Source organism: Frieseomelitta varia, unplaced genomic scaffold, assembly GCF_011392965.1.
Source record: "Frieseomelitta varia isolate USP_RPSP 00005682 unplaced genomic scaffold, Fvar_1.2 scaffold_269, whole genome shotgun sequence".
In the NCBI taxonomy this organism is placed as follows: domain Eukaryota; kingdom Metazoa; phylum Arthropoda; class Insecta; order Hymenoptera; family Apidae; genus Frieseomelitta; species Frieseomelitta varia.
The window spans coordinates 208,922-231,835 of NW_025110000.1; the positions used below are offsets into that span (position 1 = coordinate 208,922).

The 22,914-nt window shown below is 43.7% G+C and overlaps 1 protein-coding gene across 5 annotated transcripts in view; it reads left to right on the forward strand.

Annotated features, from left to right (window-relative positions):
• LOC122528924 (Down syndrome cell adhesion molecule-like protein Dscam2) overlaps positions 1–20,997 on the forward strand; it is a 59,681-nt gene extending 38,684 nt beyond the window's left edge. For 3 of the 5 annotated variants that reach the window (XM_043654566.1, XM_043654565.1, XM_043654569.1), the window contains 13 exons: positions 112–260; positions 521–675; positions 1,478–1,659; positions 5,288–5,593; positions 7,695–7,991; positions 9,162–9,297; positions 10,297–10,424; positions 13,452–13,880; positions 14,769–15,053; positions 18,077–18,363; positions 19,478–19,757; positions 19,872–19,962; positions 20,267–20,997. In XM_043654566.1, the coding sequence (XP_043510501.1) occupies positions 112–260; positions 521–675; positions 1,478–1,659; positions 5,288–5,593; positions 7,695–7,991; positions 9,162–9,297; positions 10,297–10,424; positions 13,452–13,880; positions 14,769–15,053; positions 18,077–18,363; positions 19,478–19,757; positions 19,872–19,962; positions 20,267–20,684 (3,143 nt within the window). In that variant the 3' untranslated portion in view covers positions 20,685–20,997. The remainder of the gene's footprint in view (positions 1–111; positions 261–520; positions 676–1,477; positions 1,660–5,287; positions 5,594–7,694; positions 7,992–9,161; positions 9,298–10,296; positions 10,425–13,451; positions 13,881–14,768; positions 15,054–18,076; positions 18,364–19,477; positions 19,758–19,871; positions 19,963–20,266) is intronic. The other 2 variants (XM_043654567.1, XM_043654568.1) reach the window with 2 other exon arrangements.
• Positions 20,998–22,914: the final 1,917 nt, after the last annotated feature.

Consider the following 22,914-nt stretch of genomic DNA (forward strand, 5'->3'; position numbering starts at 1 on the left):
TGTATGTATCGTGCGACGCGTGAAAGCGGCGCGTCGTAAATCCGTCGACCACCTTAGCGATCAACGATGCACAAGCCCTCTAAGCGTTGTCGTTGCCTTTTGCCTGGAAAGACGTGTGGCATGAGCACAACATGCAGAAGATGGTGGCAGGGGACAACACGGTCGCGCTGGTATCGCCTCTAAAACCGGCGACTTCCTACCACTTTCGGGTGCTTGCGGAAAATCATCTTGGAACATCAGCGCCAAGCGACATCCTTCATGTCAGTATCAAACATTTCAGCATATCTCAAAGAAAAACAAACAAAAAAAAAAAAAAAAAAAACAAAAAAAAATGCAAAAGAAAGAAAGCAATTTTTATCATTTTGTCACATTATATTCATCTGTTCTCGTTCGGCTCGAGCACGACCGCCATCGTCGTTTAACTTTCTTATGTGTCTCTCTTTCCACTCGGTCCACGCCAACTCCGCCCGATCGAATAATATAACGATCGCATCGACGAAAACCAACGACGCGACAACAGGCCCAAACGGACGGCGAGATCCCCGGCGGACCGCCGAGACACGTTACCGCCGAGCCCTTAGGACCGCAGCAAGTGAAGGTCACCTGGCAACCACCGGATCGATCCCTCTGGAACGGTGAACTTCTCGGATACACCATCAGCTACGCCAATCTCGGGTATCGTTATCCGCTTACGGCTGTTTAGAATAGTTGTCCAGCACACTCCGGGATCGTCGAGTTTTGAGGGAAAGAGACATCGTCGAGTCTTGGTCGATTATCGTGGCAGTCCCGCGTTGACAATGGGCCGACGATCGGTTCGCGTTTTCCGCCGCCGCGGATATAATTGCCTGGCGATTTTGTTCTCGCGAGTGGACGTTTCGCTTCGCCAATTCTTTTCGTTGCTTTTCACTTTTACGAAAAAAAAAAAAAAAACGTCCAATACAGGTCCACGACGTTCGCGCTCGCGATTATTCAACCGGATTACGAACCCGTGGGACCAATTTCTTTCCATTATAACGAATCTAACTCTGTATTACGATATTACGATTACTAAGGGAACTCAGCGAACCTCGGCGAGACCTGAAATTTCTTCGAATTCTCGTCGAGAGATTTTCGAAGAACTTGGACAACGTCGGCAGAGACTCGAACGATATTCGTCGTTAACCATTCCGAAACGATGGAATTCCTTCGCTGTCGGGATTCCACGGATTCTCGATTATAATTCGCGACGAAACGCGGCTGGCGGACTCGCGTACTCTCGTCTGCGAGAAAAGGAAATTTCATATCGACTGAGAATATATCTATATCTATATATATATATATATATATATACGTCAGAAAGAGGTGAAGGAAAGTTGGAAGAATCAGAAGACTATTTTTCGCTCCAATTTCCACGGGGGATGGGTTTGAGTTCCGCGCGTTCCTTCTCGCGCGTTTTATCTTTCCGCACCGAGGAACATCGACCGTGGCTTTATTTCAGGGGGAATGATCAATCGGTGAACATCACCAGAGTGGGAATCACGGGAAACGGGGACGGTTCGTACGATTATAGGCTAACCGGCCTCCGGAAGTACACCCAGTACAGCGTGGTGGTGAAGGCGTTCAACAATAAAGGCGACGGCCCAGGATCTGACCCGGTGACGGTGCAGACCCTCGAAGACGGTGAGCGAACGACATCAAGGTTATTTCCCTTTTTATTTTTGTTTTTTGTTCGTCTCTCTTCGTTGCATCACTCACACTCCCTCCCTTTTCCTCATTTGCTTGTTCTTTCAGTTCTTAGCGTGTGTCTTGTTGTGTAGTCGTTTTTAAATTTGGAATTTTCTATTTTCTTTTCTTCGTCGTCTTATTAACGGCCACTGCTGTATCTCTTCATATTCTTCGTTTTTAATAGATAAGATCGATATTCCCGAATTAGTAGAATTTGACACGTTGAGTTCCGAAGTAAAATGGGACTTTGCTAATGTAAACTTCAACGATACCGTACCGAACTCGCAAATGCAAATTGCTTGCTTCTGCAAAAGAGAAAGAATGTAGAAATTGTCCCGTTTTAATCTATAAATGCAATTACTCTCCGAAACTATTCGCCATTTGAAAAATGTCTCGAATGCATCGTTTTTCTATTTTCAGAGAGCAGTAATTTGATTCGTCTCTAGATAGACGCGTAATTTTACCCGTATCAGTCGATGTGGCACATTTCTAGATTAACCAATCTACACCTAAAACTCTACAAGATATTTCTTATCTAAAATCTATGCATAAAAGACAAGAACATTGTCGTACTTTTGTACGATAGACTTTGTGAAATTTACTTTATAAAATAATACTTTTTTTTTTTAGTGGGAATGGCTTGCTGCTTCGATTGACGCAAAGAAAATTACACGATTACACCTGAAAAAATAGACCTTCGTATCTCATATACACGATCCATCTACAAACTAAGACTCTCTCTGGAAAAAAATACATATTTGTTTAAATGACGAATAGTTTCGGAGAGTAATTGCATTTGTAGATTAAAACGCAACGCTCCGTGTAATTTCTCACGTTCCTTCGCCTGTAGAATAAAATACATACGCAAGTAGATGAAGCAACCAAACTAATCTGATCGTTTTCCTCGCGAATGAGAAATACCTTGTTCGGGTATTTTCGAGTTGTAACGAGGTCATTCTCGCCCCTGCCTCGACGAATCGTGATAAAGGATAATCGGTTGACTCCGAGCAGTTCCCGGATTAACGTGCAACAAAATGCGGCGCGTTCTCGGTCGCTGATGAGGCCAGAGGTCCTCCTCGTGCTTCGCCGCGGAACGGTGGAAATTAATTTTCCACGGGAGCAGTTTACAACTGCGGGGAGCCGCAATAACACGGGGGCGCGGATGTGAAAAAAGATTTGCATGTACGCCGCGTCTCGCAAGGCGGGGCTCATTAACTTACGCCTCCATTTTTCACCCCAATGACCTGTTGTTCTAACTTGTTGAGTTCCAACCCTTCCGAGTATCGTGCCGCGTACCGCGCGCGCGGTAAAAAACGGAAGCCATCCTCGTTTGAAACGATTAAGCACGCGACAGCGATACATCCCCCCCCCCCCGGCGCTGAGAAAACTTCCGCGGGGGGCCATTTGTTTGGTGTTACGCCATGCCACGAGAATATTTCCAACGAGAAATTCACGCCCCACCTTCCATTAAGATCTATGCGATCCTGTTATCATCCCGCTGTCTTTTATTTCCCTCGAGTTCTCGCGTTACGACGCCTACACGGATACAACGCCAACTCCCCTTAAATTGAACTATTAGGAAAATTTTCGAACGCGCGGCGTGCTTGCGAGTTGGAGGCTACCAGTTACTAGGCTACCGAAAGCAAACTTCGCCGTTTACTTTTCATTAGAGGAAGTTTGCCGATCGTGCAGCGCTGTATCGGTAAATCCGCGTCACCGAGGTAAAATGTTTCAAGATATTATTTTCGAGAGACTAGACGTTATCACTTTTGGACTTTGCGAGATTTTCCGTCTGCTCGGCTTCTTGAAGGTGCAACGATGGATGATACGTTCGTCGGTAGTTTGAATTCATAAAGGGAAGATGACTCGAGTGTATTTCGAGTGTATTTATTATGCCGCTGCAAAGAGAATACCGAAAATCCGATATGCAATACCATCTGTGATAAAAGGTGCGCGAGACGAAAGAGCATAAATTAACGTTTAAGTTTAAATAAATCGCGTTAAAGGCGAATCACGCTCGATTCAATCTTAGATTAGAGTGTCTGACTAATTCCACAGGCTACGACCTGAAATGAACTTGAAGGCATCACGTTTCACGTAGAATCGAATTCTGAAAGAGAATTTCGTAATCTACGGCTTGTATAATATTTGCCAATATTATTACGCAAATGATAAAGGCTTGAGACGTTGCGTCTATATCTACAGGTAGCTTACTTCTAAAATTATAAGTATTAAAGATAACGGAATTTTAATAATACCTTCAAACACCACTTAATATGCAAATATCGAGAACTCGAGGGTTTCCTGGCTCAGTTTAGAAACATCCATCCGCCCTATACGCTTAACCGAACTTTGCCGCGAGAGTTGAAGTTTCAACGACGAACATCCACGATGCATGAAATCTGCCCATCACTCGCGCGATTTCCGTGGTCCGTTCCGCTTGAAACAATGGCGTCGCTTAATTGCGCGGTTTTCCTTTGCCAACACTCGAGGAAACGGTCGTGCCACATTTTCCAACGAGACCGTCAACCGGCGATAATCCCCGGCTACAATTGTGCTACGTCTCTGTGAAAAAAGAAAAAAAGAAACAAGAGAAAAGAAAAAAACGCGAAAGAAAAAGGAAGGAAAAAGAGGGAAAATGCACAACAGCGTTTTGACCGTTGGATTTCTCCAGAACAAATTTCTCTCTGTCGTAAGTTCCGTCGAGAGCAATCGGAAACCGCCGTGCAGCCGCGTTCCATTTTCTCTTCCGAGTTTTTCTCGGTTTTGCAGAGAACTCTGCACTGTCGCAGCTGGCCATCGAACGGGCTTCCTTGCAAGGGGAAAAACACCCTCCCCTATTTCGCGTGCCGCGAAAACCACGGACGAGAGTGGATGTATTTTCCTTTGTGCGGAGTGCACGCGCGCGTGCCGCGCCGCTTTTCCTCGTTTGACACTTGACCCAGTGGGGAAAAGATCGCGAGACCCACGCTCTCTTAACGAGAGACAGACGACATCCCTCTGTAGTACGCGCCGCGTGTATCGGTGTACACAGGCAAACGATTTTTTCCGAGTAACGAGCGACGCCGAGTGATCCGTTCGATCGATCGATCGATCGATCGATCGGTCGGTCGGTTCCCTCCCGCGCGGTTTTCTCGCTTCAAGAAGTTGGCACTCGAGGAATCCTACCCTCCCCAATCAGGAACGCGAAAACAATCCACTCGACACCCGGTTTACCTCTTCCCTCGTCCGACCAAGTCGTCGAATTTCCCTCTCGAAACTGAAAACTCCTAGTCACGCCATTTGCCGCGGCCGGTAACCAGAGCCGCGACTCCGTCGTCCCGCCTCCTCGCCTCGGATTTCCACAGAAACAACCCAGGATATCGTAGCTTTCCCTCGCTTTTCCCTCCCCTCCTTCCCACCCGCGAAGGTTAATTTTCACCGGTCGTGGCCAGCCGCCCGCATGCCGAACCTATCCATATAGAATTCCGCATTCTATCTATAGACCACATACACCGTAATGACGTGTATATACAGTTGTATACAAGAACACGGTACGAGCAGCTTTCGCAGCGAGTTGTACAGGTTATACGATTTGACGCAGTTCCAAGCGCCCCGCCGCAGAACATGGCGTGCGCCGCGCTAACCGGTCAGAACATCCAGGTGACCTGGAAACCACCACCTTCCGACAAAGTTCACGGGGTCGTGCAGGGCTACAAGTTGCTGTACGAGGCGGCCAGCGTGGTTCTCGAGCAGCAGGCAGGCAGGGAGACGAAGATCAGCCATGCACTGAGCACCGTGCTACACGGGCTTAGCCCGTACACCAATTACACGGTGCAGGTGCTGGCCTACACCAGGGCTGGCGAGGGTATCGCCAGCAGCCCGATTTCCTGCACCACCGAAGAAACTGGTAAACCATTTCCTACGTTGCTCTATGTATTATTGTCGTGTGGTCACCTGTTCCCGTGCCATGACGAAACGAACACTGTCGCGCCATCGGCAAAGTAAATTTTCGAGTAAAGTTCCGTTCGAAAGAGTCGAGGGTAGGGATAGCTTGCGGGTTCGATCAGTCGGTGCTTGTGCATCGTGCTGTTGATGTTTCGATAGGTCAATACCAGTGTACGAGATACAGTCGGTCAGTTTGTCGTTTTGGGATTGAGATTGGAGGGCTAAAAGGGTGGTTTAGTGGGTGGATCGTGGACGTAAGTCGGCTAGAACCCGGTTGGCTGGGATTATTGAAACATTAATGGGCTGTCGGGCGCTGGTGGTTCGGCATCGGCCGAAGGTACTAAAATTATCGAGCTCCTTGAATTAGCCGACGTTACTCGAAGACCAGATCCTATCGATTTCGATTTTCTGTGAATTAGGTTTACACGAACGAGCAACGTACACCCTTCTGGCCTACGTTTCTGTTTCGTTTAATTGCGTTTCTTTAACCATTTCGTTACGTCAGTGTGCTATCACTTTGTATACAACGAGTTACATGTAGTCGCTTGCTATTTCGCACACTTCGATATTCAGATGTTTCTTTGGTGTCATTTCACGATGTTTCGTTTGTCGCTTGGTTTCATTGTTTCTCACGGGCGAAGCAGTTATTATCAAGAAAACAAATCTATCGTGTTTCATATCTCTAGTCTCGAAAGTCTCGTCTGAACGCTCGTTCAGCGGCAGCATCTCGTGGTGAAACGAAATTTTAATTATAAAAAACGCGAGAAATTGCGCGAACAGCCAGTGTTTTACTACCGAAAAATCGCGGTTGAAATTCCAAAATTACAAAATTCTATTTCCATCGGGAGCGGCTTCGGTAAATATCCCTCAGCCGCTGCGCGGAAGATTTCACCGCCGTTTAACCCAAAAGGAGTTGAAGCTAGAGCCGAAACGTGAGTCCAAAAATTTCTAGCCAAACGCTGGCTCGAACGACAATCATGGCGGTGCTTTGTACCGGAAGCGGGGGTAGGGGAGGCACTTGCAGCCGCGAATTTCGGAGAATTCGGCGCGGCTGTTTAACGAGGGGAAACGAGGAACGAAAAGAGTCAATGACAGAAAGTTTCGCGGCGCCTTTGAAGTTAACGTCGCGCCGAGTGTGGTTCTCGTTTCCCATTCGACGGTGGAAACTCGAACAGCAAGCTGGTTTTCCATTAAACGTATAGCTGCCACACGTGCGCGCGCGCCAGCTCGGTCGAAATTCCGCGAAATGGGTCGCGAATAATTGTATCGCGTTATCGCGAGACTCGTAATAACGCGCGCGCGGCAAACGGGGCACACCGGGGGCGTAATCGAAATTTCGTGTATCACAAAGAAAACGCCCGGCACCCACCCGGGTCAGAGGACGTTTGTCGATGGCAGAAACTCGGCGGCGGTAGTGAATCCCGCGCCTCCCGCCTCTTTATTAACCGATGTTGTTAGCTGCCAAGCACCGATTCGTTTTGAGCCCGTGCAACAGACAGCTTCCGATACACAGCCGAGATTTTTAATTGCGTGTCAATGAGCTGATAAATACAGAGGAGCTTCACAGCTCGGTACAACGCAGCTTTGGCGGATATAAATTATAAAGGGCGGCGTGTTTCTCTGTGTGGATGAAGTTCGTCGATTTTTGCTGAAAAATCGCGTGCGATAAACGAGAGTTAAACGATCGCTGGATCTTAGCGAGTCGCTGCTGCTGTTGTTTAAACGGGGAACGATACTCGTCGAAATTCTACTCGAGAGGATTTTCTTCCCCCTCGAGAACGAGACGAATTCAGGAAACGACGTGCAACGTTAAAAGATTCTACGATGCAACGAATTTCCGAATCTTTGCTACTTGGATTCGGAAAAGGGGAGGCTGAAGTGGAAACGGAGACAGACGTTCTTTCCACCCTGCCGATTCTAAATTTAAACCGTGTCGCGATCGATCATCGACGTTTCCTGTGTTCTCTCTCTCTCTCTCTCTCTCTCTCGTTTTTCTTCTTTTCTCTTTCTCCTGCCCGCTGCACATCCGGGGCAACCATTACGCCCGGCTCTTCTGTTCTTAGTTCCAGACGCGCCGGAGCGCGTAAAGGCCGTGACCAGTAACGAGGACGCGATGGTGATATCTTGGCTGCCGCCGCGTCGGCCCAACGGAATCCTCACCAAGTACACCGTCTATATCCGGGTGTTGGACCAGGGCCAGGAGGTGAAGATCACTAAGAGTTCGTTGACTGCGCAGTACCTGCATCACGAGGCGACCGGGTTGAAGCTGCGCGAGTCCTACGAGGCCTGGGTTACGGCCTCGACGAAAATGGGGCAGGGACCTAGCACTCCGGTCATCAAACTTCAGCTGAGCAGCACTGGTACGTGCCAACGTGCGTCGAACGCGAAACTTCACTTCGCTTCACGTTGCTGGAGAGAAGAAACGTTTCTTCGTTTCATAGCCATCGCTCGGCTGTTTCTTTCTCTCCTCTTTCCCGCATCTCGGAGGGATCGATTCGAGCAGCTCGCTCGATTCGTCGAACGTCTGGAAAATTGGGCCAATGAACGTGGAAGTTTGATGAAAAATTCGTGAGCCACCGTTCCCGCGAGAAACAGCCCGCGCGATGTTGGTTTTGTACCTCAATATTCCATCCTCTCCGCCCTTGTTCCCACCTCTCTCTCTCTGTATCGCTTTCCGTTTTTTCATTCGCTCGAGTTTCGCCGGAGTTTGTCTTTTCACGTTTTTAAAATTCAATTACACACACCGCCGGCGTTTTTTGTGCGCCCGGTTGCGAAAAATATCGGCGCGCCATTGTACTTGTTACAATTTGATTTGAATTTCGTAAAAGTTTGCCATTAGTGCGACAGCGAGGTGTAGAATTTGATTTGAGAAAAAAATGCTTTTGGTGATGGTTATTTGACCAAGCTACGTTTCATGAATTAACAATTACGACGGTTCTGAAATGTACGCTCGCTGCGATTCAATCTCTCTGCGTCTTGTAAAAGCTAAACAAGACGTCCCTCTTCATTCTGCCGAACCGTAATGAATATCGATCTTTCTCGCGGGCTAAATTCATCCGTGGAGCAAAAGTCGCTGATAAATCTTTCAACGACCTGTTCATTGCCTCGTTTCATATGCATAGGATGTTTAATCGACGTTACTTCCCCGCGATTCTTTACGTTTGACTTCGACCTCGGCTCCAAGTTCTTCGCTATCGACGTGACCCCGCCAATATATAGAAGACTTCCGGGAATTATGCATTTCAATCGAAGTGGCCGAGGCCCGACATCGTTCGAATAATTGAAATTTCGCCTTTGCCGAAATCGGTGCTGCAGCCGGCCGTTTCTCGAATGACGTATTAAAAATTCTCTGCTGTCGAACAACGTAAAGTCGAAGCTGGAACGAGAATAGAGAGAGAGAGAAAGAGAGAGAGAGAGTGGGCTAGAGAGAGGAGAATGGACGTCAGGAAAGTTTCGAAAGTGAACTCAAACACGGATCATAGCTGGAGGAAGTTTAACGAAGAGCAAGGATAACCGGGACTTTTAATTAGTTCCAGCAGCTATAATATCGTTCGGGGTACCGTTGCTGATGCCGTGGAGAATGGACGTCAATATGGCCTGTCTCGCCGTCGGTAACCCTCGGCCAACGGTGGAGTGGCGTCGCGGCGACATCAAGTTGCAACAGAAGTAAGTGTGAAACGTGTGCACCGTTGTGTTCACGTGCAACAAAGGAAATTATAAAAAGGAAAATCATAAAGCTCAACTTGCGATTATTTTGAGTGGTCACTGAAGATTCTGAGAAAAATATATCCGCGAAGCAAAATTCTAATAATCGCCGCATATTTTTCCGTTCTAAGTGATCTAACCTTGCTGTCCGTAAATTCCAGTTGAAAAAGTCCGTCGCCAAAATTATAATAAATATTCACAAACCAGGAATTATCAAGAACTCACCACTAAAGTTGAAAAGTGTTGTATAGTACACACAAGAAAAGGATGATGCTACGTGAAAAAGTAATAAATGAAGAATAGGAATTTTTTTTTTCATTTAAGGCTCTGTTTTTTCAGAAAATTTATTAACCGTACTTGAATTTAGCCGATTCTGGACCCTTCTGGACTGTACTGAATAATAAAGAGGAAATAAGTCGAGAGCAAGTAGCGTATAATTTTCTCACAAGACGCTTCGTTTTCGAGGAAACTCGATTTAAAACTTTATCAAGTACACGTTTACTGGACCAATTTTTAACTGGACATATTCAAACTTTGTTTCCTTGAAAATGAGAGCCATGAACGGAGAAAATTTTCCATTTCTCGCTTATTTTCGTAGGTAGAATATCAATTGATCACTCTAGGATTAACGAGATTCAACTGATAAATTTTCAAATTTAATACTCGTCGAAAGTGATGACTTGAACGAAGATTTTACTCTTTATCTTTTATATACTTTTTTTTTATGTAAAATCACTTTCTTCTTGGTTGTACCTGGAACATTGTGTACTTTCAATGTACCTGAATAATATAGAAAGTCTCCAAAGTACAGAACTCATTCTGATATTTAATGATCGAGTTTCCATCTGGGCTTCTCATTTTTTATCACTTGTATGCATATAATTCCGTAAAATTCATCCACGAATCATGGTACTTAAAACACTGCAGGATATGTACGTAATCATGAGTTTTCTACAATAGATCAGACATCGGGCCGGACAACACGTTAACGCTGAGGAACGTTCAGAGGACGCACGAGGGCAACTATTCCTGCCACGTGAAGAATCCCCTTGGCTCCGATGAAATCGCGTACACGCTGCAAGTGCAAGGTATGTGGAACGAAGTCACCTGAAAGGAAAAAAAAAAAATCCCGTCGGTGGTCCAGATTCTTCATCATTGAATGCCTCATTTAACACTAATCGCTTTACCGTGGTGTGTTTCATAATTTTATAAATGAAACAATCCTTCTAATTCGAGGCTGAAATTTTATTGTATTCAAGACAATCCCTTAGGGAGTGGAAATCTTTCTTCACTTCTCGAGGAATTTGAATAGATATTGATTAATAACCTTTATTGATATTTTATTGGTTTCGAATGGGTTGGTCACTCGAGCAGAGAAGAAAAATTATTGTACATTCCGTGTTTTCCAGACGCGATGTTTTACGATTCGACGATCCATGAAATTCTTTAAAAGTTCATACGAATCTATTTTATAGTATTCTATCTTTTTTTCTTTTATGGACTCTATGCATTGAAATTGAGTTGTAAGTTTAGAACGTAGAATGTCCCAATTTTCTTCTAAGCTACGGTTACATGAAAAATGAAAGTAAAAAAAAATCTCGTAAATGCAAATTTACCTCGGTGAGGATAAATCTTCCGGATAGAGACACGCGTAATTAAATTACATTAAATTACGTTCGATTCACTTGCTAGCGGCAAGTACATCCCGCAGCTACGTGAAATCATTTTATTGCTCCCTCTATCCTCTTTGAGCCTTGTCGTTTGAAACTGCGATATAAAAATTCCTTCTTCGCGGTGTGCCATTCATTCGATTTAAAGTTCTTGCATCGGGCCATTTGAAACTCGCGTAAAGGGTTTACCGCGTGTCGCTCGTAACGTTGTTTCACCGAGAAGGGGATAATACCGTCGCGGACAGCCACGATGGTGAAGCGAATCGGGTCAACCAACCGGGCCACGTTGGAAACGCGAATCGACGTCGCCTCCCGGCAAACTTTCGTCAGCCTCGCGTGTGTCGCGCGTATTATCGTGGCAATGAACAGGAATGGGCCGCAGTCGTTCCGAAAAAGCCGGTCGTCGATGGGAAAAAGGTCGGTTTGTTAAAAGTTACGTTCGAACTATTTTCCATTTCGACGGTCATATAATTATTCCACGTCGAATAAAATACGTAACTCAAACACGCTCGTCGTTATAATTGCGCAAGTATTGGAACACTGATGACTGACATTTAATATAACTGTAAATTGAGTGACTTTTGTTTTATTATGACAGTCATTTTATTATGAACTTCGATGGTGTAGAACTATTCGGTAGAATAAAATTTCTTTGTAATCAATTTCGTTCAGTTCCTCGCGAGCTGGATCATCGCGCCAATTTGCCTGACAATTGTCGTCGAGAAATCATTGTTGGCGAATAATTCGATTTGAACTTCGTCGATTATATTCTAGATTTATTTTCTGTACTTAAGAAGATCGGTCGTTTCTCGTCTCTAGAGATGACAGTTAATTCCATCTGAACGAACTAAGCTTAGTTCCGAGTAATTCTGCTTAGCTGATTAACTACAACTGACAACTTAACTAAAACTAACAACTGACTCTGCTCCTCGGTGCTTTCTTCCAGGAGATGTTCGCCATCCATTCCGAACGATTCTAAAGAGAGTCGTCATTATGATGAATTTCACATTTGTTTTCTTCCTTTTTACAACTGGTTAAAAGATACAGATAATCTTGTCAAGGTTAATATTAATTCTTGTGTAAATGTAATTGTGTAAATCTATTTGTTTTAGTTGTCATTTAATTTATGATGATTCGTATGTAGAATATCCTGATAGAAATTGTTCTAGTGTCAATAGATTGATAATCAAAGTCAAGTTTATATGTAACTCCTTGTCAATGATTCAATATATACTTAGAGCTGGTGTGGGTCGAATACTTTTGCCAGAAACAGTTGGTCACGTTACGAGGATCGAACGTGGAACGCGACGACGATACGATTTCCCTGTCGTTCGAATCCTCGCGGTCGTACGTGACGACGGATTTCAGGGAAAATATGTTCGCCGCGACGTGCGCCGAGTTTTCTGATTTCTCTTCCTGTCGCCGGCTACCGTCGCTGTATCTCAAGCTGAGCAAGAATAGATCGCACCTGGAAACTTCGCTCAGAAATTCGTTGAACAGTCCCTTGTAAATTAGAAATTCCATCCAAGTACTTTGAAAGTTTTGTTAACTTGTAAATCGTTGCAAGTCGTCGCGCAGCCAGACGTTTCCACGAAGAAAATTAAAAGTCGACGACGGATAAATCAATTACAGAGTTGAATTCTTCCGAGTATGTGAATGTAAAATCATGCGCGGCAGAATTCCATTTATTCGAATTCGTCAGGGGACAAACAGCGTAATTGGAATTCACGTGATAATGGCACGCCAATTTCCCTCGCTATTACTTTTCGCTCGCATAATCGGGAGATTCGTGTTCAAATGAGCGGATTCAATCGACGAAAGTCCAGTTAATCAAGCATCGACGAAAATTTCGTTCGAGCGAATTCGGATAAATGGCCATTTGCTGTGACTTACTTTAGTGCATTGCCAAACATTAAAACTATTGAAAGGCTTTAAGGTTGCTATGGTATCTACAATTGTGTACAATTATATACAATTGGTGCGAGAATGGAGAAAGGATGTAGGATTTGGGTAAGGTGAGGAGATATTGTGCGTTTCGTCTCAGAGTCGCTGCCTAGACTCATCAGTGGGGCTGATGGCAGCAACCTCTTACCCCAGACGTTTATTGTTATAACTCTACTCGGACAGTTACCCATCCTAGCGGTGTTCCGCACTCTGTTTACTTAACATCGAAGATCGTTAGACTTCGACTTATGGCTTGTACGAGTCAATGTTTGAAACTCGTACTCGAGGAACTATAGGCCGCCACACTATCTAGAAAGGAAGAAATTTGTCGACAAAAGGTGATAAATCAAGAATCAGTCAAAGGAAGCACAGATTAAGAGAAAACAGCTACACTTTTTGCTTTCCAACTCCATGATTATTCAATTCATAACTTGACTAATTAGTTTTGGCAAGCGTTTGCCAGTGATCGAATCACCGTCTCAATCGAGCAACTTTGCACAGTGCCGCCAACCCCTCCGACTTTGCTCGCCACCGGGACCACAACCGACGCGGTCCAACTGCAGTGGAAACAGGGCGACAATGGAGGCGCCCCTATCAAGGGTTTCTTGTTGGCCTATCGTCGAGAGTTCTCCGAGTGGGAGGAAGTGATGCTTGATAGGAAAGCAAACACGCATCTGCTGGAAGGTTTGCAGTGCGGCACCAGGTACCAGTTCACGTTGGCAGCCTTCAACAGGATTGGTAGCGGAAGCGCCAGCAAGGTCGAGTCAGCCAAAACAAATGGGACGAAACCCATTGCTCCTACGAAACATCAACTAATCAAGGCGAACCAGACGTTCGTTACATTGGAGTTGACTTCCTGGCAAGATGGGGGCTGCCCTCTGTTGTACTTCGTGGTCGAGTACAGGAGACTTCCTGGCGCTTGGTTGCTCGGTAAGTTGCGTTGCCAAGTACAGGTGGCTCTCATTAATATTCGGACGCTAGAAATTTGAAATGGGGAATAGTGGGAAAGAAAAATTGTGCAACAATAAATCTGGACTCGTTTGAAACTCGAAATATTTTTTATCTTCGAGATGCATCGTTCGTTTTTATTTTCAGATATTTTTTTATTAGCAAAGTGGGGATACTTTTCTTTTTTCTCTTTGCGACTGGATCTCTAATGGATTCGAAGATTTTTTTTTTTTTTTGCAACAACATCTTGATAAAAAACTTGAGATTTAATTTCCTCTCGTTGCTTCGTTGAATATTAGACTCAGACGACGGAAATTCGAGACGTTTATTCAAAGTTCATTAAAATGGCGGAACAGTTTTTGAGAGTCGTATAGGAAAGAATCCGAATTCATTGTAGATTCAATCGTGAAAGAAACTCCGATGTTTTTACATACTATTTTCGAGAAGAAAAATATTTTCCCTCGATCATTCGCTAGTGTAAAAACATTCCAGAATGAAATGAATTTTAAAATGAGCCCGTGTTTATTGTCGTACTTTCTTCCTCACAAAATTATAACAGTTAGTCAAAATTTTTAAAAGCATCACGAAATTAAATTTCATCGAAGACGGATTTCTATGTAAAAACACCTTTAGAAACTAATTTTTAATCTCTCTGTGCAATCGAATCGATGAAGTAGAGATTACTAGAATAAAGTGCAGATGCAGCGCGGCTGGAAACAAAAAAAAAAAAAAAAGTATATATATATATATATCCCCAGGAGAGAGAAGCCTCTCGAAAATCCTGGTGCATGAAATAGATACCGAAACTCGCCATAGGACGCAACATGCTACGGTCTGTTTCACGCGGCAACGACCCTAATTCTGTTGCAGTGTCGAATAACGTGTCGCCGCAATCGAGATTCTCTATATTGGACCTGGAAAGCGGCACCAAATACGAGCTCCGTGTCACCGCGTACAACAACGCGGGCTCGACGCAGGCCGAATACCTGTTCAGCACGCTGTCGCCGACCGGCAGTAATCGAATGCACGACGAGCAGCCGCCGGAAACCGAGGAGACCTCTTTGTTTTTTGACGCTCACGTGCTGGCGCCCAGCGTGATCTCACTTTTGGCCGTGTTCCTCGCTGTGGCTGGCGTTTGCTTTTGCTTGAAAACACGTAAGTCTGCCTCTGCGGTCAGACTGCAGATCTGCCAATGGTTGTCGTCCATTATTCATACGGAATTTTTCTCTTCGCACCTTCGTCGTTTCGTTCGTTCGTTAGTGCTCCCCTCTCGAAACGGCGAATCGAGTCGAATCGAATTTGGCCGGCGTCCGCGTTGCTAATTAGACGTGAAATATACGATCGGTGCCAAGGAGTCTCGCGTTTTCCGTGAAACCTTTTCACGCAAACGTGTTTATGGACACCGATCGAGGAAATTCCCAATTGGCTTGAAAATTCATATTCATTTCCGTTCGTTCGAATAACCGTACATATAATTAAAATCGCCGGGGGGGCATGTATATTTCGTTCGTATTGAAACAGGCATTATCAAACAAAGAAGCGTTGAATCGACGTTCAATTAACGATCCTAGTTTCGCATGCGTGCATGCATTTAAATATACGACCCGCACACGCGCACGCATAACGAAAATCATGGTTTCAGAACAACATCGGAATTCGTGTCTATAGCGCGTACGAAATTCAACCGTATATACATATGTGTGTATATAATATACATCTCGTGCATTCAATCGCCAACTATCCCCCGACCGATCGAACTTAACTACGTTACGTGTAACAACCATAGAGCTTGATCCATCGAACTTAAACTTTCGCCAATTCGACGATAAAATCCAACGTCGATCAAATCGCGATAGCTACATCTATTAACCCTCGGATAGTCTGACTTAAATGAGCGACGCGGCAAGCCGACACCGAGTCACTTTTGACCCATAGCTGAATTTTTAACTACACTTGCTTTGCACCTAACTTTTTGGTACAGGATGTTACCTAATAATGTTTATATTGTTTTTATATAATACTTTAGCCAAAATTTCGAGAAATATCTGTCTTTGAAATATTTTGCTTCTTCGCTCAAGTTCTGGTGTCGGCTACGCGAGGGTTGAAAGAATCGGCCGGGAGTTTAAATTGGAAAAGGTGAGATGCATATGCGGCATTTAAAACTTCACACAGAGTTTGAACCCCGTAAAAGTCATTTGAGATCAATAACTGGATAATTCTGTCTGCTTAAATTTTTTAAACAAGTCCATATACATACATACATACAGTGAGCAACGAAAGTATTCGAACGGCATGATAGAAAATAATTGATTATACAAAATGTTATGTATTTGTTTAGTTTTTCTCTAGCTTTGCATCTATTTAGCAAATATATATACATAAGTATATAAACAATTAGTATAAAACAATTTGTTTCAATAAATTGCAATTTATTATACAATTTTTGTATAATCAATTATTTTCTATCACGCCGTTCGAATACTTTCGTTGCTCACTGTACATACATATATATATATATATATGTGAACAGTGAAAAGAAAATAATTGATTATACAAAAATTGTATAATAAATTGCAATTTATCGAAACAAATTGTTTTCATATTATTGTATATACATTTGCTAAATAGATGCAAAGTTAGAGAAAAATTAAACAATAAGTAAACAAATTACATAACATTTTGTATAATCAATTATTTTCTATTATATATATACACACACACACACAGATCGATCGCAAAGAAGAGGTAAAAGGGAGGATGGAGAGAATCGAAGGGCAGAAATCGATCGCTCGGTGCTCAAAGTACACGGGGATAGGATTTCAGTAGTGGAGGCAATTTGCATGAAGCCAGAAGGGCGTGCTGGCGCCGCACTCGTGCCACTCGTCGTTATTGAGTAGCTAAACGTCGCGGGATTGTGCTCTAATTACTATATCTGTCGCGGAGGCACCTCTGAGGGGTGGCGAGCCGCGAGATATCGTCGATTAACGGGGTGCAAAATTGATTTTCTCCGAACTTCTCGTTTCTTCCTTCTTCCTTCGTCCCTCGGCGTCCTTCCCGATGACTCTAACGGAACGCCACGCGTTTTTGTTAATTTCATTTTCATCGTTCGCACGGAACGATTCGATTAATTAAAGCTTGGCGAACGAGGCAACCGCGCACACACGTCGCGCAATTATGTCCGGTGTCGTTGATGCTAACGCGACACGAAACGTTTCATTGGCGCGCGACTATGGCGTTTCGCGACGATTCGAGTGTGGAAACAGTGGATTCTGAATCGTCGGGTTTTATTGTCAAGCCAGCGTGATTTTTTCGTGGGAAAGTTCTGCTTTGAATTCTGGGAATAACGCAGCAGTTTCGACGTTAACTAGTTTTTAGCAAATCGCACTCCCTTGGCGGGTGAATAAAACGCAAACTCTAATTTAACGGCAATTTAGTATCAAAATTAATATACCAATCACATTGGTTTGATAGTTCGGCGTATTAACCTGAAAATATAGCCTTCGTACATTCCATTAAAAGACCGGTTTTATCGAAATGAGATGGTATATTTCACTCGAATTGAAATTATAGTTTGAAATCCAAAGTGAGGCTCGAGTTTAATTAAATTATTCGGTCTCCCAAAGGCCCATATTGCAATAAAACGTTACTATTAATTTATTCATTTTACTGGTGTTTAGGACTTTTTTTACTATTAATTTACCTATTTTATCGATATTTAGAATTTCCTTTTTAAATTAAATTGCACGTAACACTACAACTAAAATAAGTATAATTACAAGTTTAGCCCAGGGCCAAGTCCTTTGTTCGTTGAAAGTCAAAGCCGACCTCACGGTTGAAAGTCTCTCAGCGTGCTGGAGACACGTCAGGTCTTTGGTTTACAGCGGCTTGAAAGGGTCTAAGACGCCATACTTTTGACGATGTTTATATAACTAAATATATAGCGGCCCAACGTTGCCGTGGCAAATTCTTGTTCCATTCTTTTTTTAACCTCGTTAATCGCGAACAACAACAAAGTGCCAAGTATTGCGATAAAAATGGTACTGCTACTCGCTTCGAGTTTACGACAGACAACGAATGTTCCTCTAGACCTCTCGATCGGCCACGCGTGACTTTAGCGTGGCGTAAATGGAAAACTACGCAAACGGAGAGAAAGTGGTAATCCATGACGATGATTGCAGACGCAGAAAGGTCAGGCCGAGCGAACGATCCGAATTCGCAAACGCAGGCCGCGCTGGAGAACAAGCACAACATGGAGCAGAGGGAACAGTACTACGCGACCGTGAGGAAACCGGGCCAGCAGTCACCCTGTCGCGAGGTGAGCGCGCTGGAAAGAATACCCGAATATTCCGAAGACATTTATCCGTACGCCACCTTCAATCTGCCCGAGCAGGAAAACCTGTCGGCGAACCCGATGCGACAGGCGTTCTACTACGAACGTAGCGAAACGATGCTGCAAGGCAATCAGGTACGAGTACCGATCAGAAATGAAACTAACTATCCACGTAGACTCGACAGTGCGAAACCGTGTCTTTTGTATTTCTTTTTTCGAGCACAGCGACGATCGTGCTTCTCCTTCGAATTTCTTTGCAGTGATTTTTAATTGAATCGATCGAAAAACCGGCATTCATCTCTTGCACGCGAGTCTGACGTAGCCAACGTAACGTGTATCTTCATCGAGAGATCGAATGATATGTCCTCGTGTACGCGCGGCGGAGATCAGGTCGATGATATATCGCTTGTGTACACGTGGACGGATATCCCGAGAGATCAAAGCAGCGTGCACTCGATGTGAGGCGACTTTCGTTGATGTATCGTGCTCGAGCTTACGTTAGATCTGGCGAGACTCTGCTTACGAGTATGTAAACGTCCCTGCTTCTGTGTGGTTGGGAAAACTTGTTTCGAGAGAGCTATCGAGTTCTCCAACATCTTTCTCTTCGTATTTCGCTCGTCTTTAAATTAAATTTAAGTTTGCATTTAGAGTCGAGGGCGTTAACCTCTTGCGCTGGAATGACGTGCCACGCACGTCGAGAATATTGGCCCGAAAATTGCAATATTTCTCTCAGTTTTAAGTATATTTAAGTATAACCCAGGCAAAACAAATAATAAATTTATTACTTCTCAATAATTTCTATCCAGCGATATCATACCGACGAAAAGAAAGCGACGAATTGTTGTATACGGTTCTTCGGTCGCTCGTTATGGTCCGCAATCAGTTGCCAGCGCAAGTGGTCGATGATACGAAGATCAGCATGTAGCAAATTGTTCTTGCAATTACATGCTAACTGTGTACTGAATGAATTACATCACGAACACTAGCGAACGTACAGAGCGTCACACACACACACACACACACACACACACACACACACACACACACACACACACACGTATGATTCTTCAAAGTTAACTTAAATTTAATTCGAAGCTACGACTGACGTAAACTTGTACATTGTACAAAAGTATACATGGCGATCGTGTTTGTTGGCATCGAACTGTTTCTCGATCTCTGTTTCAAATGTAATTAATCGATAAAAATTCGACGATGTTCTAGCGTCTAATGTCGAAACTTGTCTCCAAAGAACGTAGGTAACTCTTACACGTTGCAGTGCGACATGGAGCAGTATACAAAGGTACGAGGAAGGGCGCGACGGAAGTCGAAGTCGTTCAAGTCGGAGTCGGAGGAGTACGACACGCTGGGCTCGGACAGCGACACGGAGGTCGGTACCAGCAGTCGCACCGAGTCCTCGAATCACCTGGACGACTCCGGGCCGGCGTCGATAATGACGCGGTCGCCGGGGCCGAATTCGATCGGGCAGAGGGAGCAGCGACTAGCCCTGGTCCCGAGGCCGGTTCATCATAGTAAGTTAGTATTCGATTTTCTGTGTCGATGCCGGCAACAGCCTTAAACAGCATCCAAGCCGCCACTAACGTCTCACGTTTCTCGCATCAACGTGTCTCGCGTGCACCTTCCAGATGTGCTGTACCACACGCACGAATCAAGTACATCAACCGAGCCGTCACCAATTTCTGAGAGGAAGACCTTCCCGAGGCTCGAGAAGCAAAGGTACGACACCCCAAGCGAAATAGCTTTTCAGTCTTTCTAATGGATTTCGTGGATGGGAAATATCTTCTAAAAAAAAGAGAAAAAATTCCTCGAACTTCTCTTTCGTTTGACACGTAAAAATCATGATTGATCTTTGCTTTCATCGATAAGTTGGAACAGATAGAGTTCTCTACTGTGTCTCAATTTTCTAAAAATTTTTATTTATCATTATTCGTCAGTTTTACCAAAGACCTTTGTCCGCGTATGCATTAACATAGGTCAAAGAAAGGCTGAGAAATACTTGAAGAGACGATGAAATTTACAGGAATCAAGGGGCAACACCCGATATGGGGATGGACGGTCGTGTACCGGGGATCCTGCGCCCTGTGCTGAAGCTCTCGGAATCCGGGATGCATTCGTATTCGAGGGGGGCATCGCCGAGTCAGCCGTCGAGGCCTGGATCATGCGATCGGCTGGGGAAAGATCCGAGCCCGAGGAAGTCCGTAGAATCGTTGTGCCTGCTGGAGGAACCCGGATCGTCCAGAATGGCAAGGAGGGAAGAGGACTGGGGCAGCGAGCTGTCTACGTTGGAACTGAAACCGCCGACAGGCTTCACGGACGCGCACGAGACCAGCGAGGCCGAGTGCGATATCGACATGAAGCTGAAGCTCCACAGGAAGAGGACGGGTTTTCCTTCTAACTCGCTCTCCAAATCACCTAAAGACTTCACTATCACTGTCTAAGTGTGTTAATCAAATATTCGAAGGAGAAAAAAAAGAAAAAAAATAAGAAAGAAGTAAAAAATGAAATGAAACGCTAACGAAACGAGTAAAATAAATGATAAAAAAAAAAAAAAAAAACACGATATATCGCATAAGGAACACAGACACACGTACACGCATACAGACACAGACACGTAAAAATAATAAAGCTGCCAAAGCATGATGAGTGTTAATTCAAAAAAAGCAAAAATGTAAAAAAAAAGAAAAAAAAAAAGTATCGAAGCGCAAAAAGAAAAAAAAGAAAATTTCCTCGCCGTTGAGATTGTCGGGATCCCCCAACGCTTCTCTGTGGATGGATGACTGTCTTTCCGTGTAACTACCGTCGACGATCCATTTACAATAAAGAGGTATTTTTGTAAGAAAAACCGGAAAAAAAAAGCTAACCACCAGTGTTGTGAATTTCTTTCGCGTACCTTTACCCGCGCGTCTCGCCGAGAAGGGACGAGAAACAAACGTATTTCGTTTTACACGTTCTCTCCACTATGTGTCGACGGACGTGTTCGGAGTTTATCGACTCCGAATTTAAATTCATCGACAATTGATGCGGCACTTCGTTAACGCCGATCGAACGGATAGCTTCGAAGCGGATTCGAAATTCCCACCGATCGATCGCTTTTCTATCGTTGCGAGGACAGTGATTCGTTAAAATGACAATTTGTGGTCATAGACGCGGCCACAAACGAGACGTCAATCAGCTTAATTACCAACGCTTATCAGTTGCACGTCAGTCGCATTTTCACGGGAGAGATATTCGATTCTGGCATTAATCCGGAGACAGGATCAATACGGATTTTCGCGTGTAATCGATAAACGACATATCCCAATGTGTTTTATCGATTTTATTTGCCTTTCAGATCGATCGAAGCGTTCGAAAAATTAAATTTACTTGATCCTTGAAAATTACCATGTTCAATCACAGAGGGGGTATCGTCTGTACTATAAATTCCCAATCCCCTGTCGTAATGATAGAAATTTATCTGAAAAAAAGACACAGGTACCATCTTTGTACGTTCACCGCCACTTGTTCAAACCAAACGAATTATCATTAATTTCCTGAAATTCTACTGTCGATAAGAATAAAGACAGTACTGCCATCTGTTGAAGTTTTCCAGTTTGTCCTTTTAATTCCAGTGAAAGCTGAAAAAGTGCTTGGATGGCAGTACCGTTCATAGACAAAGAGCACAATAGTATGCAAGTGAGACAGAAACAGCGATCAGTTCCACCATTTCACCGCTACGCGACGGCGGCGTATTTGAATGTTCGCGAATCGACCAAATTCGTTTTAAAAAAACATTAGTTAAGAGGATCAATTTATAAACTTTTATGATTGGATCTTCCTGAGTAGACCCTAAACTTTCTTCCTGCATTCAATTCGGCGAATAAAATGCGTCTATAAAGATCTGCAAATTCTATTCAGTAGCTCCTCTTTGAATAACACTTTATTCTTCGTAAACTTACGTTTAACAATCTAAAAGATTATATTTCTGCAAATTGCAGTCTATATGTATCGTCATTTTTCTTTTTGGTTGGTTTCATTTTGAAATTATTAATCTAAATAATTATTAAATATAATCTAAAAGATTATATTTTTGTAAATTGCAGTCTATACGTATCGTCATTTCTTTTTTTTGGTTGGTTTCATTTTGAAATTATTACTGTAATCGATTAGATTGCTGTAGAAAAGCAAAGATCACGATGAATCGTACGTACGCAGTTGTGAATTTTATTTAAAAAAAAAAAAAATCTGCGAGATGCAAAAATGCAAGAAAGTTAAATGTCCTTAATCCTGGAATGTCAGATGAGAAAAAGGAATGGTGATGAAAGAAGTCAACGACGAACGAAGAGAAAAGCAAATATCAATACGGACGCGATGTAGTGGCGTGATTTATAGCTGCACGATCGATACAATGAAAACTCATGATATTTTTCGATAGTAAGAAGTGTATATTACTACAACATACTTGTGGGATATCGATTGCAACAATGATCGCATCAGAGAAGGGGCTTGGGAGCTGGAGCGAGGGTTCGCTACTCTTCTACACGGCGGATACGTATACAACAAAGAAAAAATACACACTTATTAGCTGTGACAATAGTTTGTTCGCGTATCAATACGTGTCGTGTAGTCGCAATTTTTCCTTTCTTTCTCTTTTTTTCCCTTTTTTTCTTTTCTTTTTTTTTTTTTTTTTTT